This window comes from Apodemus sylvaticus, chromosome 3, assembly GCF_947179515.1.
Source record: "Apodemus sylvaticus chromosome 3, mApoSyl1.1, whole genome shotgun sequence".
NCBI classification, from domain to species: Eukaryota; Metazoa; Chordata; class Mammalia; order Rodentia; family Muridae; genus Apodemus; species Apodemus sylvaticus.
In genome coordinates this window covers 133336524-133356482 of record NC_067474.1, presented here as the reverse complement: position 1 = coordinate 133356482, position 19959 = coordinate 133336524, and the positions used below count along the sequence as shown (strand labels likewise).

The 19959-nt window shown below is 51.5% G+C and overlaps 1 protein-coding gene across 1 annotated transcript in view; it reads left to right on the top strand.

The window, feature by feature from the left end:
- The window catches only part of Cfap57 (cilia and flagella associated protein 57), a 68509-nt gene that overhangs the window by 37268 nt on the left and 11282 nt on the right, over positions 1-19959 (top strand). Inside the window, exons 12-20 of the mRNA XM_052177180.1 lie at positions 186-341; positions 1626-1719; positions 2515-2705; positions 3364-3537; positions 5143-5301; positions 7905-8048; positions 12721-12837; positions 14709-14843; positions 14944-15087. Coding sequence (XP_052033140.1) covers positions 186-341; positions 1626-1719; positions 2515-2705; positions 3364-3537; positions 5143-5301; positions 7905-8048; positions 12721-12837; positions 14709-14843; positions 14944-15087 — 1314 coding nt within the window. The remainder of the gene's footprint in view (positions 1-185; positions 342-1625; positions 1720-2514; positions 2706-3363; positions 3538-5142; positions 5302-7904; positions 8049-12720; positions 12838-14708; positions 14844-14943; positions 15088-19959) is intronic.

The following is a 19959-nucleotide window of genomic DNA, read 5'->3' as shown; positions in this document are numbered from 1 at the left end:
GAAGACATTCTTATGTGTCCTCATGTCACCTGTGTATCTGGGGGGAGGGGTGAAAACGGCAAGTTGTAGCTGGTAGTGCATTTTGAAGTGACATAGAGCAGTGGGTCCCAGGTCGAGATGACAGGGTCGTGTATCTTGATTCCCACTACCGTGAGCGCTCCTGATTCTGCATCCTTCTCCCAAAGGCCCAGATTATGCTGGAGCTGAAGACTCGTGTAGAAGAACTGAAAATGGAGAATGAGTATCAGCTCCGCCTGAAGGACATGAACTACTCGGAGAAGATCAAGGAGCTGACGGACAAGTTCATCCAGGAGATGGAGTCCTTAAAGACGAAGAACCAGGTGTGTTTCAGGGGCCTGAACGTGCAGCCTCAGCGATGAGCAGCTTCCGTGTCACTGGGCACGGGGCCAGCGGCACGCTCTAAAGGCACCTGTCCTGCTGGGCCATTAAGCCCAGCTGCTGGGGGAGCTGTGTGTGACGGGACTAAGCAGGTCAGACAGTGTGAAGCTTCCATACTGAAGGGCACGCCGGGTAAGACAGGTACGTGGAGAAGAGGAAATGGATGATTGGCCCGAAAGCTGCCGTTACGGATAACTTATATTTTGTTCTTAATACGCTTTTGTAATTTCCAGATTCTCTACAGTGAGTATTTATTTTTGTAACCAGGAATAACTCACTTCTAGGAGATGAAATAGCAAGAATGCTAGAGAAGGGACTAGCAGGGGTTGATCTCTAAACTGTCCAAAATAAAACCTGCCTAAGCAGTGTGTAGCTAGGCTTGGCCCAGGGATCTATAAACCCATCTTTATGCTATACAAAGCCTGCCTGGCCCGCTCACCCACACTCCCTCTCCCATGGGTGTCTGTACTCTAACTTATCTTCATGGGTCTGTTTGGTTGAAAAGCTCTTGGCTGTTAAACTTATCCATGTATCTACTTATAATCCATTCAGTCAGGTACCGAGTGTTAGCTTGGTGCTGCTTGTAAGCTAAACACCAAGCCAGGCCCCAGAGTGGCACCATCAGCCTGCCAGGAGCTGGTTGGCTCAGGTAAATATTTGCATGCGAGCAAGCACACCAAAGACAGCCACATACCAGCAGTCCAGTTGGGGCTCCTGTTGGATTTGGTTGGTTGGTTGGTTGGTTTGGCTTGGATTTAGCTTTTGAGACAGGGGTTTCTCTGTGCAGCACTGGTTGGCCTGGAATTCATTGTATAGACCAGGCTAGCCTCGAACTCACAGAGATCCACCCACCTTTGACTTCTGAGTGGTGGGATTAAAGGTGTGCACCCCCACAGTCAGTCATCAGCAGTAGATTATTGGAATGAATCCCTGATTGTTTTTTCTTTGCAAGATCTACTTGATCCGTGCCCAAACCCAAGCTCTTTGCTGACGAATCTCTTTTACCACATCTGCGTAAAGAGCAAAATTGTAGAACTTTCAGAGCTAAATACGACACGGATAAAAGGTCGCCATGTGGTCACGGCTTCGCAGAACAGCACCTGCTGCAGAGCAAGCGCTTGAGAAAGTTTTATGAACGACGACAATGTTGCCTGTGAAGGTAGCTCTTGTCCTCTTGGTGCTTTGGCAAGTGTGTGGAAGTGAGAAACGGTGAATCTCTGTTTCAGGTTTTAAAAACAGAGAAAGAAAAACAGGACATCAGTCACCGGGAGCGCTTAGAAGAGCTCATAGACAAACAGACCCGGGAGCTGCAGGACCTGGGTGCGTCCACAAGGGGGAGCCTCATGGCTAAGGGCGGTTAGCCAGGGTAACTGCCTGAGAGATGCCCCTCCTTCACCCACCCCACCCCCGACACAGCAGAAGTCAGGGAATGTGGCTTTCCTCAACACACACACACATACACACACACACACACACACACACACACACACACACACACACACGCAGCACCTTTTTTTTTTTTTTAAGATTTTATTTTGTGTATGTGAATATACCCCTGCTGTCTTCAGACACACCTGAAGGTCAGAAGAGGGCACCAGATCATGTTACAGATGGCTCTGAGCCACCATGTGGTTGCTAAGAATTGAACCCAGGACCTTTGGAAGAACAATCAGTGCTCTTAATGGCTGAGCCATCTTTCCAGCCCCACATAATACCTCTTACATCCCAGGAGGAGATTCAGGTTTGGAGTCTGACAGACTGCAGGGGTCCCAGTCTCAGCACTGCCTTGCTGCGCCTTCCAGGGTATCCCCTGATCTGACCAAGGCTCAGTTTGATCATCTATAAACTTGGGATATAAGGTCTGTATTGCATACTCTGGACATTTTCCTGGCCCTGAACCTTCAAATGCCTCCAACCAGCACCTTCATAAAAGTGATTCCTCTCTGTCCAGAGCTGGGTTCAGGGAGCTTAGCCACTTGGTGAGATACAAGCAGAGGCAGTCTGTGGAGTTAGGCGGGCCTTGAACCTTGGCTTTGGAGCCGAGGGCTCCAGCCGGCACGGGAGGCTGCCGCTGCCTGCCCACGTGCCACCCAGATGCCTCTGCCTCTCCCCCAGAATGTTGTAACAACCAAAAGCTGCTCCTCGAATATGAGAAATACCAGGAGCTGCAGCTCAAGTCCCAGAGGATGCAGGAGGAGTACGAGAAACAGCTTCGGGATAACGATGAGACGAAGAGCCAGGCCCTGGAGGAGCTGACGGAGTTCTACGAGGCCAAACTCCAGGAGAAAACGGGCCTTCTGGAGGAGGTGAGCCAGGGAGCCACACTCACTCCTTCCCCTCCGTGCTCCCCCAACTCCCATCCCCCCACCCCCCATCTGTGAGAAAGGGCAGCGTGCATCGGCTTGGGGGTGGGGTAATTAGAGCCACTGTGTACAGTAGGCACTGTGCCCTGGGAGTCCAGTATGGGCACAGGAGATAAGGTTTCTACCCTCAAGGCACCCTCATCTCAGGGAAGAGATAACCAAATAATTATATAAATATAATTACAGTGAGCCAAGCTCTCTAAAGCTATGTCTGGGCTGAGGGTGGCACACGCCTTTAATCCCAGCACCTGGGAGGCAAAGGCAGGTGGATCTCAGAGTTTGAGATCAGCCTGGTCTTCAGAGTTCCTGGACAGCCAAAGCTTCACAGAGAAACCCTGTCCCAGAAGAACAGAGATAAAACAGGACATGCAGGGTATGGGGTTCTTAGTAAGAGGAAGAAAAGGTGGAAGGTAAACCCTGAGGCCTGACCTGGATAGACAGGAGACGGGACGGGGCCTTGGCTTCCATTTCTGTAATTCAACTCACCATCCCTTTCGTGAAAAAGGCTTCTGTGCACTTGTCCGCCCAGGCCCCCAGCTCGGCTGCCTCACGGCCCCTTCCCTCAGCACGCATTCTCTCTCCCTTCCCCACTCTGAGCCAGGCACAGGAAGATGTCCGGCAGCAGCTTCGGGAATTCGAGGAAACCAAGAAGCAGATTGAAGAAGATGAGGACAGAGAGATTCAAGACATCAAAACCAAGTATGAGAGAAAGCTTCGGGATGAAAAGGAATCCAACCTTCGGCTCAAGGGAGAGACGGGAATCATGAGGAAGAAGGTGCGGCCACTCCACGGTGATCCAGGGGTGGGCTAGGGCAAGGGCAAGTGGACAGGCAGCCATGGGTGGCCACTCCGAGGTCCCACCTCTGGGTGGGACCCTCAGAAAGGACCACATCTGGCTTCCCCTCCTCTTTGGGAAAGCATGAGATTGGAATTTACCCCAGGCCGGCTTAGATCTCATGGCCACACTCAGTTTGCACTCAAATTCGTGATCCTCCTGCCTCATCCTCCCAGGTGCTAGGATTACAGGAGTGTACCACCACGCCTGACCCTTTCTCCCCTTCTCGTGGGCTCCCTGTGCTCAGAAAGATGCTCTGAGCTTTCCTTTGTGGACAAGTAGGATCTACCGGAAATGGCGACAGTGAGGATGATGAGATGGGCAGCGGCACAGCCTGGAGATGCCTCAGCTCCGGGCGTTCCCACCCAAAGACCTGTCCTCAGAAGAGTGGTGGGAAGTGTAAGATGCTCTGACTGTAAGATGAGGCACCTGTTTGAGATGCCGAGAGAGGAAGGACGCCATTCACAGATCCCCATAGATTTGTTTCCTCTAAAGCGTTAGCCACAGAGAAGCTAAGTTCAAAGCAAGCCCATTAGGAATCAACGCTTCCTGTTAGGAAGCGCCCTGTTTGGTGACTCCCAGGACAACCAGGTTCTCCCTCCTTGGACATGGCTACAGTGGCTCATCAGACAGAGTGCATCTCTGTGACCTTGACCAACTCCTGAGGTCACTATGGTCTTGGAAGAACCCAGGTTCATCTAGAGAGCAGGTCTCTAAAGCATCTTGTAGACAGACTGCTCTCTCCTGCAGGAAATAGCCTGATTCTTAACCTGTGGGTCACGTCCCAAAGGGGTCGCATATCAGATATCCTGCATTTTGATATTTACATAACAATTTCAAACAGTATCAAAATTACAGTTATAAAGTAGCAACAAAACAATTTCATGGTTGAGGGTCACCACAACATGAGGAACTGTATTAAAGGGTCGCAGCATTAGGAAGGTGAGAACCTTCAATAGACCTAGACATTATTACAGTGGATAGTCCAGCACTCATTTGACCTGGAAAAATACCGAACTGTTCTAAAGTCTCAAAAAACCCACTCTCTGAAACAAACAATATAAACATGATAGCATCTCCCTGTAACCCCAGTACTTAGGAGCTAAGGCAGGAGGATCGTGCATTCAAGGCCAGTCTGGCTACTTATAAAAAGAGCTTGTCTCCTTACGGTAAGAGGGAAGTAGTTGTGAAGAAGGAGGTGTGTGTCAGAACTGGGATGGAGGTAGGAGAGGGTAGTGGGGGTGGGGTGGATGTGACCACAGTACATTGTATGCAAGTACGAAATTTTCAGGTGGGGGAGTTGGAAGTATTCCTCAATTTACACGAAATTTTCAAGTCAAGGGGAAAGTATTCCTCAATTTGCAAAAAGGGTGTCCCCACAGAAAATAACAGTGATAACACACCCCATGCCCCGAAGCCCATGGATGTTGAGTGATGGGGCTTCTTCCTTCCTGGAGTCCAGGAAGGCCAGCTGCATCCGCGCTTGGGTGGGGGATGGGGTCAGCTCAGCGGCCCGGGGGTCACTGCCTCTGTCTGCTCCCTCAGTTCAGCAGCCTGCAGAAGGAGATCGAGGAGCGCACCAACGACATCGAGATCCTCAAGACGGAGCAGATGAAACTGCAGGGGGTCATCAAGTCCCTGGAGAAAGACATCCAGGGACTCAAGAGAGAGATCCAGGAGAGGGATGAGACCATTCAGGACAAGGTGACAGCTGCTCGCTGCCCTTCCCAGCCACGCCCAGGGGACCCAGAGCTGGAAGGGTTCTGGCTCCTCCGAGATCCTTTACCTGACTTGGGGGAGGGAGAACAGTCTCTGAAGTGCCCACTGTGGGCTTGGCATGGAATTCATGAGTGCCAATACACCACACTCAGCTCCACCAGTAACCCAGGGCTGAATCTCAGGAAGCCAAGTTCTAGGAGGCTGAGCTTACTGCCCAACATCTCTCAGTTTGTAGGGGACAGACTTCAGATAAGAACTGACCCCACTGAGCCAGGCCTCCTAGGATGGCCCCCTTTTTGGGCTGAGGGTAATTCAGCTGCCACACTGCTCACATGGGATTGCCCGTCAGCAGGGGACTCCCACAGCGTTGGTCCCGTAACTACTGGATAGCTCGGGGAGATGGGATTGGCTTTGTGCAGAACACTCAGCTGGCAGGCACGTGTTTGCTATGGGCACAGCACCTCAACATCCAGGATTTGCTACCCTCCTGAGCTAACCCAGACTCCATCCACTGCATCCTTTCCCTCGTCGGGCAGAATTCTCCTGTGGCCACACATGGGTGTCAGCATTACATAAGTAGGTTCTGGCGCAGGCCCCTCTGCTGACCAGGTATTGTGCATTAGGCAATTTCTCAAAGCTGTCCTGTTCTTTCCTCGGAAATAGGGGGTTGTACAGATTTTTGTCGGCTACTGCCTGCATGGTGTTTCTGAAGCACAGGAAGTCTTATCTATGGAGATGGGGCACGGCTCTCCTCAGATTCTCAAAGAAGAAACTGACAAGAAAGAGACCACCCATTCCTATGCAGGAAACCGTAACCCCCTCTTAGTCTAGCAGACTTCCCCCTTCCCACTCTGGTCTGCAGCAGCAAGTGCAGTCAGGTCATTGTCCTAGTTAGGGTTTCTGTTGCTGCAAGGAAGCCCCATGACCAAAAGTCAGTTGGGGAGGAAAGAGTTTATTTTAGCTTACACTTCCACACTGAAGTTCACCACTGAAGGAAGACAGGTCAGGAACTCAAACAGGACAGGAACCTGGAGACGGGAGGTGGGAGCTGAAGCAGAGGCCACGGAGGGGCGCTGCTCACTGGCTTGCTCCCCAGGGCTTGCTCAGCCTGATTTCTCACAGAACCCAGGACCACCAGTCCAGGGATGGCACCACCCAACATGGGCACCCCTTCAATCACTAATGAAGAAAACGCCCTACAGCCTCGCCTTATGGGGGCATTTTCTTAATTGAAGTTCCTTCCTCTCAGATGATGTTAGCTTGTGTCAGGTTGACATAAAACTAGCCAGCAAAGTTATTCCACCACTGAAAATCCACCAATAGCTTCCCACAGCAGAGGTCAGCAAACTCTGACCTCCGGGATGACCCCTGAGTTCCTCCCCTCCTTCTCCAGCCTCATTTCTAACTTCCCTGGGAACCAGCACATCACACTGAAACAGGTTGCTCTCCGGTGCTGCAACAGTACAAACCACCATGGTGCCTGTGTGCCCCCCACCAACCCCCGGCCCCTTGCATCACACCTCACGTTCTGGGATTGCATTTACTTGTGTGTCAGTGGTTTGGCCCTAAGGATGGTGGACTGTGTCAATTCTTAGAGCTGTGACAGGAAAATGTTGCCCAGGCCAGGCTTGCTTGATAGACCCCTGCTCCACTTCCACAAGATTACGTGAAAGCACAGTGGTCCGAACAAACAGCTGTGCTGCTATCCTCTTTGTTTTTGTAAGATTTTCTTTATTTATTTTATGTATGAGTACACTCACTGAGGACAGTGAGTGATGAGAAGAGGGCACCAGATCCCATTACAGATGATTGTGAGACACCATGTGGTTGCTGGGAATTGAACTCAGGACCTCCTGAAGATCAGTCCCCTTCAATGCTCTTAATCACTGAGCCATCTCTCCAGCCCTCTGCTATCCTCTTAGGGTCAGGAATGGCACAGGGTCCAACAGGAGGGCTGGTCTGTGACTCCAACATCGGGGAAACTCAGCTGGGAAAGACAGACGGTACCTCCAAAAGCTAGGGGCTAAAAGATGAAGTCCACAGTGACTGTATCTCCCACGCGCTGAGCTCCATCCCCAAGGCAGGGAAGGTAAGGAGGCCGGGCTCATCTGAGCCTTTTAGCCACAGAGCCCAAGGCATGCTCTCTCTCTGAGAGGGCTCAGCGTGTGCAAAGCCCTTGCAGTGCAGCTAGCCTTCACCACAGAAGGTGTCCCAGAACAGCCAGGCAGGGAGCTGCCTGCCTGTTTGACCTAGCCTTGGCAGCCGCACAGCATGCTGCCCACTTCTTTCTTTGGGTTTCCAGCGAGTGGTGAATCCAATGAGGTACAAGTGAGGAGAAATGATTCTGCTTGCTGACAGAGAAGATGCACCAAGGCCACGAGGTAGAAGAACTACAATGTGGGATGAAAGATAATGTCTTTCACAACCTTACACAAAAGGGAGCGAGTTCCCATGGAGTCCGCACCGCCGCTGCACTCTGCGGCCTCGCCCATCTGCAGCGTCACATCTGGGTGTCTGCAAACCTAAAGGGGTCCCATGTGCCAGGGCCTGGTGACAGCACTCATTTCCCTTTCTCTTCTCACTTCCAGGAGAAGCGAATTTATGATCTGAAGAAGAAGAACCAAGAGCTAGAGAAATTCAAGTTTGTCCTCGACTACAAAATAAAGGAGCTGAAGAAGCAGATAGAACCAAGGGAGAACGAGATCAAGGTGATGAAGGAGCAGATCCAGGAGGTGAGGGAGCACGGTGGCTCGCACACCCTGCCCTTCAGAACCGCTGTCCCCTCTCACCCTGTCGCTCACTGGCTCCGGGGAAATGAGAGAGAATGCCTCACACAGCCAAGGCATCCGAGGCTTCCAGCTCTCCACAGCAAGTTAGACGGGGATTTAGCTCACGGTAGGGCTGTGGGGGGGGGGGGGTAGAGGGTGGGCGTAGTCTCATTGCAGTGGCAAACGAGAGGTGCCGCTGTTGAAGATTTGGCCACCAGGGGGCGGTATGTACTCAGCCAAAAGGTACTCTTGCCTCCTAGCGCTGAGCACTGCTTCTCAGGGGGATTTTGCTGGGGTCCGGTGTTTGGACTTGTGACAGGAATCAAAAGTCTTCCATGGCTCTTAAGCCCAAGAATGGAACAATTAAGAATGTGTTCTGGGGAACAGACAGGACAAAGGACAAAGGAGAGAGATTAGAACTCGGGCTGGCTGGCTGGATAGTAAGAATTTCTGGAGTCCAGCAGTCCAGATGTGTGCCTTTTAGCCCCAGGCTCCTGTAGTTTTCCCAGTCAGCCTCCTACTGGATACAAGACACCTAGGACAAGGGGGCCATGAGGACCTAATATTGAATTGTTGATATTTTCCACCAGAATCAATTTTGATTTTTTTTCCCCTTCCCTTCTATTGTTTGTTTCTAAGTCAAATGCAAAGGTCTTTCCTAATTCTACCTTTGACTTAAACTCCCAGGTCTGAAAGCATCACCAACACTAAGCCAGTCAGATTTTAAACCCAGTGCTATTCCCTTCATAAGCCTCCACCATGGCTTCTTTAGAAGAAACACTGATGTGTACTTATTTTACTTAGGGGGTGGGGTGCACTTGCCACAGCACCCCATGTGAAGGGCTCAAGACAACTTGCAAGAGTCAGTTCTCTCCATCCACCATATGGGTTCCCGAGTCCTTGGGGAACTCAAGTCCTTGGGGCTGGCAAGCACCTCTGCCTACTGAGCCATCTCACCAGCCCCCTCTGCCACCTCTTGTCTGGACCTGACTCCGGCCACAGCCTGGCCTCCACATAGAGTGAACTCCACAGTGGTGCTCTGTCCCACCAGAATAAAACCCAAAGCTCTGCACACCTCTCCTCTCTGCAGCCTGATCTCCTGCTTCCTCCCCTGCTCAGGAACCTTGCTGACAGCTCAGAAGAGCCAGGCTTCTCCCATTTTAGGATCTCTGTGGTAGGGACGCCCTGGCTGGAAGACTGCCCCCCGGATTGTCCTGGGACCTGTTTTTCATCTTCCCTGTCTCAGCTTAGATATCACCTCTTCAAAGACACCTTCCCTGACCCCACGTACAAAGCAGGACCCCACTCTCCCTTCCATTTTCTCGAGATGTTGGTGCTAAGTGAGTATGCCGGGTGTCAGCATCTTTACCTGTCTAGATGCCCACAGGCTACGGTGCTGCTGGTACGCTTGGCAGTGCCTTTGCTCCAAGAGGCTCAGTAAAGAAATTGAGCAGAGATCAGCCTGGGGATGGAATCTACAGGGGGTGGTATTGGGTTTCCCCCTGACGTTAGCACGGTGTACTCTGTGCCGTAGCTGACCACAGAACTGCCTTCTTGGGACCTCCTGACATATGCTGGTGGCCTCAGGGCCAAGGAATGGCATGTCTTTGACCCTTCAGTAGTAAACTGTCTCAGCCTGGGAACTTTCAAACAACAAAAATCTTTTTCAGTGTCTTAGAGGCTAAAAGCCCAGAATCAAGGCATCGGAAGGTTGGAGGCAGGTAGGTGTGTGTGTGTGTGTGTGTGTGTGTGTGTGTGTGTGTGTCTCATAGAGACTTTTGTGTGTCCTCACATTGAGAGAAGAGCAAAGGGATTGTGGCAGGCTCTTCCAGGCCTCTAATATACAGGCATTTATGAGGGCCCTGCCTTAAGATCTTCCTATCAACACACCTATGGGATCATTCACTGCCCCTGGCAGTGACAGGGCTGAACATAGCCTTGATTCTAAGTGGGGAATTTCCTTGTTTAGGGAAATAGGGAAGGGACCTTCCTAGTTAACCCTTACGCATGCACACACATGCACACGCATGCACGCACGCACACACGCACGCATGCACGCATGCACGCACGCACTATGCCCACTCCTTATTCCAGTGGCTCAGGGCTGTTATCTGGGCCTGGTTCTTTGCAGGAACCTCTGACCGCGAGCCTTTCCTCTGGGGGGTTACTGACACATTCATAAATACCCACTGCTTGTCTCTGGTGATGCTCCTCCGATGGGAAGGCAGCCTCCACTCTAAGCTTGCGTACAGAGACCTCTGAATGAGCACGAAGCCAGCCTTGACTGAGATTCCCCGCTTCACAAACGCTTCTCCAGCTTCTCCGTGGAGAAAATTACTCTCTTCCAGGGTCCTCGTGAGTTCCCTCTCAATTCAGTTACTTGTTCATCTAGGGCAGGGTTTCTCCTCACTGCCTGTGTCCTGGGGTGGCTGAGTCTCTGCTGTGGGGAAGGGAGGGGCTGTCCTGTGAGCTGTCAAGGGCTTTAGCACCAACCTTTGTCTCCCCATTTGATGCTAGAAGCACCCCCTGCCTAGGTTGTTATCATCCAAAACCTCTCCAGACACTGACACGTGTCCACTGGGGGCAAAGAATGCAGCCACCTCCACCCTAACCCTATCTCTTCTGGCGCAGGACTGATGAGAGGTCGCTGTGCCACTCAGACACGACCTCAGGGGCCCTGAGTATTAGGGGCATCCTTTGTCATAGGACACCATCTTTCTTCCCCGGGAAGCTAGTCTCCTGGCTTTCCCTCTTCTGAAGGGGCCTCTGGGTAGACCCACCTCTGGGATGCCAGTCGCTGCTGCTGCTGCTGCTGCTGCTGGTGATGTCCTTCAGTGTGGTGACCCCTCAGCTTGCCTCCTGCTGTGCCATCATACAGTCGTTTGGACCAATGGCAGGCAGCCTGCAGAAATGCACCGGTCTGCCCCCCACTGGTCCCCTGCAGGCAGGCTGTCTCCACCTCCTCTTTCCTCCTTTGCCCTCCAGCACTTCCCCTAGAGCATTCAGCCGGAGTGCCCCTTCCCAGGGCCCGCCCCTGCTCAAGTCCCCAGTACACAGGGCACCTTCTGCCTCTACCACAGATGACGTTTAATCCATTTGTTTGTTTGTTTGTTTGTTTGTTTGTTTGTTTGTTTGTTTGGAGACAGGGTTTCTCTGCATATCCCTGGCTGTCCTGGAGCTCACTCCTCCCATCCTTTTAGACTGGGGGCCTCTAGGGTGCAGGGACAACCTCTATATCAGTTCTGCATTCCTAAGCCACCCAGTGCTCAATAACATATTTAGTTATATATGTTTTGTATAAGAGTGTTGGCTTGCGTGTGTACCTGTGTACCACATGTGTGCCTGGCTCCCACAGAGGCCAGAAAGGAGCATCTGATCCTTGCGAACACCACCATGTGGGTGCTGGGAACTGGACCCACCTCCTCTGCCGTACCAGCAAGTCCTCTTAACCACCGAACCGCCTCCCCAGCCTGATGCTGCTCATTCTGGCTTTAGCTGCTGCAAAGCCCCATTCTTGTGTGTTCTCTACGAGGAGGCTCTCTGCAGCTCTATAGACAAGCCTTTTACCTGGCCACGCCTCTTCAGGAGGCAGGCAGTTCCTACTTCCCCTCCCACCCTCAGTCTCCCCACTTCTGCCCACCACCCATGCTTGCTCTTCCTTCCTTCACCAGATGCTCACAGAGTCCATCCAGATGCCAGGCATCGCCTCAGAGGGCTCTTCCATCTAATAAAATGTCTCCTATTAATAAAGAGGCATTTCTCTGTGTCCAGTACATGGGAGTGGCTTCTTTTACCTTCTCAGACCTTCCAGAGGTAGTAGACAGGAACCTAGAAACATGATGATGGGGGTGGAGGTGCTTCCACCTACCTCCACCCTACACACCAAACAGTGAACTGTCTCGTCCCCTACAAACAGCCAGTGAGCCCCCATGGTACTTCGGGAGTACTAGTGACCAGCAGATGTGGAATGTCCATCAAATGCCACCCGGTGCTTTGAGTGGGAACTGGGTTTCTCCACAGCCAGGCTCATCTGAACGAGATGGACCCTGGGTAAGACAGACTTAACAAGGGAAAGGCTTTTGGATGCTCGCTGGCGTCTCCTGCCTCCCTTTGAATAGGGGATGGCCCTCAGTTGTGCTCTTTTGACCCTTAGATGGTCAGACTATCTGTCCCCAGCTTGTCATGAGCACATGCCACTCTGGTCCCTGAAAACTCTCTACTTTAGAAACAAGCCTCAGCTTTCTGTTTAGAACGACTATGGACCCCGAGGGTCAGGCTCCAGTCATACAGCCTCCCAAATGGGGTGAGGGAGGATTTTTTTCTGGAGAGACCTGTCTTGAGCAGGAGTTGAGAATTCAGGGTCTAGAGCGACTGCATTAGAAAGAATGCAAGAAAAGAGGAATCTGCACAGTTAAGGGAAGGGCAGGCAACTAAGAAGGAAACTCTGTGACCTGGACGCCGGCAGGTGCAGGACTCTGGGCGGGCATGCTATCTATCAGTCGAGACTGGTGCTTATGGGACAGCAAGCTGTAAGGAGAGAGGTCTCGTTCCCAACACATCACACTGTGGCTGTCGGGAGCCTGCAGCTTCTGCTCTGACTGTGCTGCTCATGCCTCCGTCCCCTGCTTCTCTATAGATGGAAGCTGAACTGGAGCGTTTCCATAAGCAGAACACGCAACTGGAGCTGAACATCACGGAACTGTTGCAGAAACTGCGAGCCACGGATCAGGAGATGCGCAAAGAGCAGCAGAAGGTGTGAGGATTTCAGAGTCTGGCGGTGCGCGGACTCGGGAACTGGCACCTGCCTGCAGCGGGCAGCTGGCTCCTCGAGACAGAGCCAGCCATTGCTAAGAAACACTTCCCATTTTAACTCATGCTCTTGCCCACGGGCCTGTCTGGTTCCAGGCTTGCACAAATTTACATCTTCAAATTAATCCGAGACTATAAAACAACTTGGGTGTAGGGAGGAGAGGGCCACGATGCTGGTTTTATAGGAAGGGATGCCCTTAGCCTTGGGTTTGTTTGACTTGGAGAAGAACATGATTTAAAAGGTCATCTGTACTTAGTGGTTAAAAGTTTTAGCCACCCAAAACTGCCAATGTTAGGAGACACCTAGAGACCATTCACCTCAGTCTTGTTTACTTCCTGTGCACGCGCATGTATGTATGTATGTATGTATGTGAGTGTGTATGTGTGTGTGTGCTCATGTGTGTGCACTGATGCCCACGTGCAGAGGTCAGAGGAGGAAGCCAGGTGTCTGCTCCACCACTCTCCACCTCCTCCCCTTGTGACAGAGTCTGTCACTCATCCTGGAGCTGTCACTTTCTTTGGCTACAAGGACACTCCCCCCCCCCCCATCTCCACTTCCCACTGCTGGGGTTTATGGCCACACCCACCCGGCTCTTATCTGGATGCTAGACCCAGGTCCCTATGCTTGCACAGCACTCTTACACCCTGAGCTGTATCTCTGGCCCCCTACATGTTTTGAGACAGTACCTCACTCTGTAGCCCAGGCCGGCCTGAAACAGGCAGTGTAGCCCAGGCTGACTTTGGACCCTCAACTCTGTCTCTGCCTCCCAAGTGCTGTGATTACAGATGTGTGCTACCACACCTGGCCCATTCCATTCTTTTTGTGTTTATAAATAGGAACAATACAGGCAGAGAAATGAGGAGGAAACCCCACTGGATACCTGTAGCCAGTTCTCACTCTGACCCAGCCGGGGACACCCTGGTCCCCTGGCTGCGGGCTAGGATGCAGCTGTGCACTCTTTCCAGGGGCCACTGAGATGTTTCTCAAACCGGACTGACCTTTCCCACTGTCTGCATCAAACACTGGCAGCACACACTGCCAAGGCTGCAGAGCCACACAGGATTAGAAGGCGTGGCCCCCTCTTAGCTAGGCGAAAGGGCCCATAAGTGATTTGAACTTTTGCATAAAATATGAAGAGATAGAAAAATCTATACAGAGAGAAATTGTATATATCAGTGTATATATTAACACACACACACACACACACACACACGGAAAGTCAACAAAGGGCTGTGAGAGAGGAGAGAAAGGAGACACCCTCTTGGGTAATGATAACGGTAAGGGAAGGTAGCAGGCAGAAAGCATGGCTGAAGATGGAGAGCTAGCCCAGTCTACAGCAATCCATAGGGAGTTCTCATCCATCCATAGCAGAGCTCCTGACAGGGGAACAATCTCTAGTGAGGTCCTAAGGGGCCTGGGGCAACCCTGGGTAAGGATCTGTGAGAGGGAATGAGATCTTTTTCTTGGTGCTAAAGGAAAGTGTGGCCACATGGGTTTCCTCTCATTTTATAAGCCTAAGGCCATTAAACTAATCCAGAGCAATAGTGATGTCGCGTGTGTGGTCTCAAGCCCTGTCTTCTGGCAGCTGTGCAGGCAGGGTACCCAGCCCGGGCAGGTGCACAAGCGTTTCAGAACTGCTACCTTTGGGCTGGCTGCCCATCTAGGTTTCTGTGCCCAGGGTGGGTCCCAACAGTCAGGTGTCAGTCCCAGATGAGGACACGTTGGACCCTTCCATCAGCCTCTGCCTGAAGCCCCTGCCCCTCCCTCCACACGGAGCAGGCCATGTTGTCCCAGGAGTAAATGTCTGCTTACAGGAACGGGACCTGGAAGCACTGGTCCGGCGGTTTAAGACAGACCTTCACAACTGCGTAGCGTACATCCAGGACCCCCGGCTACTGAAGGAGAAGATCCGTAGTCTCTTTGAGAAGTATGTGCAGCGGGCAGACATGGTGAGAGCTCTGAGTGCCCCACCCTGCCCTCCCACGCTGCCCTGTGCTGGGTTTCACATCTCCCCTCCTTGGCTGAGTGTCTCCTCACACGGTGCGCCAGGTGGAGATTGCAGGGTTGAACTCAGACCTGCAACAGGAGTATGCCCGCCAGCGGGAACACCTGGAGAGGAACCTTGCCACGCTCAAGAAGAAAGTGATCAAGGAGGGGGAGCTGCATCGCACCGACTACGTCCGCATCATGCAGGTAACGGATGCATCCCTTTGCCGCCTGAGACCACCCATGCTCTAGGCTCCCCAGACACCCAGGGACCCACGGCTTTCTCTCGGCTCCTCCTCTCTGATCCCCCTGAGCTCATGCTAGCTGTCGCCATGGCCTAGGGCTCACCAAGGAGCCCACCTAGGCACCATCATGCCCACTGGTAGCCTTGTTCCTTTTGCCATCCCATCCCTATCACTGACAAGCTAATGGCCTGCCTCATTCTTCTCTGTTACCCATGATGCATCCGGGTCCCGGTTCTCCTGACTCCTTTGCTCCCTTCTGTTTCCAACTCCCGGTTCACCACCCAGCTTTGCTGCCTTTTATTCTTTCCTCCTCCTGGGATGTGTCTGGCCAGTCTCCACCTGCCTTGTCTTCCTTTCTGGTGCCTCAGGTCTTACCCTTATCTCTTGGTCCAGATTGAACCACACCCACCGTGTTGGCAACAGTACTTAATGAGCTCCCCACACCCAGGTCCCAGGATCCTTCAGCATACAGTTCAGAGAGCCTGGCCCCATTCCTGCCACCCCCACCCAGGCACTTTACAGGGACTGCCCATCGAGATGCTTCTGCCAGATTCCCCTTTGGGCGTCAGTATCATCTGAGGCAATTGATAAGAATTTATATCAAAAGAGAGCATCAGAATCACACAGGGCACATTACTTTTATGGTTACATTTCTTTAACATCCTAATTGAAATACTGGGATGGGAACAGGGTGCAGTTTGGATTGAAACCAGATACTAGGTTGTAGAGTTACACACATTTGGGCAGAGCACACAGCAATCCAGGCCACACCAGGACACAGCCACTCTCTCCCCATTTTAAAATCAGTACCCTTCCCACCACCCATTGAAATCGTTTCTGCTCTGGACCATACAATTATTCAGAGACTGGGAAAGAGGAGCAGATGTGATTGTAGTGCACTTGGTACCAACAATCACACAAGCCTTGCTAAGAGCCGGGGCTAAAGACTGGGCTTTGAGCACAGGAAGCTAAGCAGTGAGACGAGGGTGACAGCAGTATCTGTCACCTTGTCTCATGGTGGAGGAGGAGGAGAGGACCTCCTGGGGGCCGGTCCTTCCCTCTACACCAGGCAAAATCTCAAAGCAAAAGTCAGTTCCAGGAAAGAAGGAAGAGGAGCCTGGGGCCTGCTGTGGGGAACTAGGGCAGATGCCGCGGTACTTCCCCTCCCCCCTCCCCTGGAGAATGCTGGGTAGGAGCCTGCAGTGGAACAGATTCAACCAGTGCTCTGTGAGGTGGATCCCAGAAAGTCTTCTGTCTTAAAAAGCACTAAAGCCTGTGTGTTAGCCAGGCACAGTAGCATATGACTTCAGTCCCAGCTTGAAGGAGGCAGAGGCAGGTGGATCTCTAAATTTGAGACCAGCCTGTTCTAAGAGCTAGTTCGAAAAGGAAAAGAAAAGAAAAGAAAGGAAAGGAAAGGAAAGGGAAAGGAAAGGAGAGAAGCTGTTTCGAAAAGAAAGAAAGAAAGAAAGAAAGAAAGAAAGAAAGAAAGAAAGAAAGAAAGAAAGAAAGAAAGAAAGAAAAAGAAAGAAAGAAAGAAAGAAAAAGAAAGAAAGAAAGAAAGAAAGAAAGAAAGAAAGAAAGAAAGAAAGAAAGAAAGAAAGAAAGAAGGGAAGGAAGGGAAGGAAGGGAAGGAAGGGAAGGAAGGGAAGGAAGGGAAGGAAGGGAAGGAAGGGAAGGAAGGGAAGGAAGGGAAGGAAGGGAAGGAAGGGAAGGAAGGAAGGGAAGGAAGGGAAGGAAGGGAAGGAAGGGAAGGAGGGAGGAAATCTAGGTGCTGTGAGTTCTGTGGATCTAGAAAAGTGACTCAGACAACATCTAGAGACAAGAAGGAGCCTGGGCTGGGGTAGGGCTGTGAGTCCCAGCAGCACCACCACAGGCACACACAGAGACTTCTTGCTTTTCACATCAGGGCACTGGATAAGACCAGCTTGCAAAAGGTTAGTACGGTCTCCTTTTCCCAAGGCTAGGGATTGAATCCAAGGCTTCAGTGCATCGCAGGTAGACAGACATTCTATCGCCGAGCCACATGGCCAGCCCAGAAGACATTTTTAAAAGAATGTTCTTTTTTTAAAGAACTGCTGTTCTGGGTGCCAAGACTGTTTTCTTTGATCTTGAGGCTAAGCAAGAAGGGCCAGGCCGGGCTCACAGGAAGCTGCAGGGCCTTGCAGTCTAGCCAGGCCCTGCATTCTCACCCAGGGAGTGGGAAGGGAGCGGACACAGCAGCCACGGAGACCAAGGCAACAGTGCCTCACGGCTCTGGGCCTCCAGAAACTGCTCTGTTTATCTGTAACACAGAGCAAATGACACCAACTCCAGTGGCCACCATGGCGCTTGGCCAAGACAAACAGCAGCCACTGACCTGGTGCAGAACTGGGTCTCAAAACTGTCATTTCCTTTCCTTTACCCCCAACAAAGGAATCAGCCAAGGGCCACTGTGGAAATAAATGAGTCTAAAAGTCCATCATTCATGGGTCCGGGAGGCCTCTGGCCTGGGGTGGGAATGAGAAGTGATATTGATTCCAGATACACACACCCAGGCACAGGCGAGGAGTCCTGAGTGCCTTAGTACGTGGTGGTTAGGAGCTGCCTGTGTGGCTACTGGGGCTCCAACACTTTATCCCATACGGGCTAAGGAAAGCCAGGGCAGGCATGGTGGCTGAGCAGCTCATTGGAAAATAACTGAGGAAAAAGAATGAGGCCACCATCTCATTTGTATATCCAGATAGGAGCTCCCCACACTGCTCCCCGGCATGCTTATACAAATATGGAAATCAGCGTTGCTGTGCAATACAGTCACCTAGAACACACACTTTATCCTTCCCTACACATTTTCTAAGGTCCTCTTACACAACAAGCTATGTCTCAGCCAAGGAAGATTCCAAGATCGATACAAAGTATTCCCACCCTCAGAGAACTCCAGAGGAACAGGGACCATTATGTTTATCCAGTGGTGTGGGCCCCAGGGGGAAACATGGACCTCGAAGTCTCAAGGGATTGAGGGCCATTGGAGTCTGGCCCCAGGGTGGGTGAGTGCCAGCTGAAAGGGCCCTGATTCTGGGCAGAGGCAAAAGCTCGAGGAAAAAAAAAAAAAAAGCAGAGGATGGGATGGGGTTGAGAGTGGGGACTCCTGAATCCACAGACCTCGGTTTATTGGTTTATTGAAGAGCACCCGCGGCAGAGAGGCCCACCGGAACGGCTCTTAGCCTTGGGTCATATTGCCAAGAACTGTGGTTCATCCTGAATGTAGATCAGAGTGCTTCTTGGACACGGCTGTCTTTGTCTCAGAAAGATGGACCCCATTAGCAGAGAATTCAGTCTGGGGAGGAAGGAAGCGGGTGAGACAGGAAAACCTGTCAGGTTAGGAGTAAAAAAGAAAAAAGAGGTTGGAGAGGAGAATGCGGCGACGCCAAAGGCATTTCAGAGTAGAAATGACGACTTGAGATGCCAGGTCAGACACAGGAGGATGGTGGGAAAGGAAGGAGGATAACAAGCTGGCTTATCTGTGCAGGTGGATGATCCTGCTGACAGACCTGAGGCTCCCTCACAACCCTCATCCCGGCCAGATTCTCCCCCACTGAGGATCAGTGTCCCCTTAAAGGCTTTGACTCAGAGCAGCCAGTAGGGGGAGCCATGGGCATTCCCTTCCCGTCTCTGACATCACTCTCAGAAACTTCAGCCAAGACTTCACTTCTCTGTTCCAAAGGCCAGGGGTGGCCCTGGTTACCTTGTTTCAAAGTCTCCACATAAACACCTAAGTGTCTGCACACTGCTCTGATAGTCTTCAAAGGTGTAACCCATCAGCTCTTTCCTGCCGCCCAGTAGTTGAGTAGGGTAGGTCTGGACGATGAGAAGCCTGTATAGACTGTCTCCGCCAGGATGCCAGCAGGAAGAGAAGGCTTAGCAAGCTTGCTGAACACACTATTTATTTTTTACTTTACAAAGCCACATGTAGTTGACATCACTATGACCTTTGGTTCCTCAGAACATAGGCCACCTTAGAAAATCTCTTTTAGGGAACTCATTGTGTCTTTGTGGGGGTATCTTTGGCTATCCTTCTGTCTGAGCCACTGGAATAAGACTGACATAAAGAGGGCTGTATAGAAGGCAGTAGACATGTAGGGACAGGGCACCACTCTGGAGGCGGACACAGTCACACTCAAACCCCCATTACTCAGGTTCTCAATGTCCTCATAGTCACAGGAACCTGAGAATCTTCCCCGTGAGGCTGCTGAGGGGTAAAACGAGGTAATGCTTTCCGACGGGAGGCTGCAGAGCCTTATGGTTACTGTTATTCTTAGCATCTTTTTTTTTTTTAAGATTTATTTATTATATGTAAGTACACTGTAGCTGTCTCCAGACACACCAAAAGAGGGTATCAGATCTCATTACAGATGGTTGTGAGCCACCAAGTGGTTGCTGGGACTTGAACTCAGGGCCTACGGAAGAGCAGTCAGTGCTCTTAACCACTGAACCATCTCTCCAGCCTGTTAGCATTCTTTTTATCAACACGGCATTAGTGCCTTTTGTTGGGTTTGCTCCCTTGGGGCTCCTGGCTGTGACAGTCTTCTCCACCCTCAAATGACATCAGATACTACAGCCAAGCGAGACTTCCATCTTTAGCACAAAGACCAGTTCATAGAGAGCTATCAGGAACTGTGACGTTGGAGGTAAAGGGTCAGTGAAGGAACGAATGAGCACAGAGGCAGGGTACTGGGCTACATTTGATGTCTGGCCTCAGTCACACTCCATTAAGATGGTGTCCTGCGGGACTGGAGAGATGGTCCAGTGGTTTAGATCATTTGCTGTTCTTCCAAAGGTCTCGGGTTTGATTCCCAGC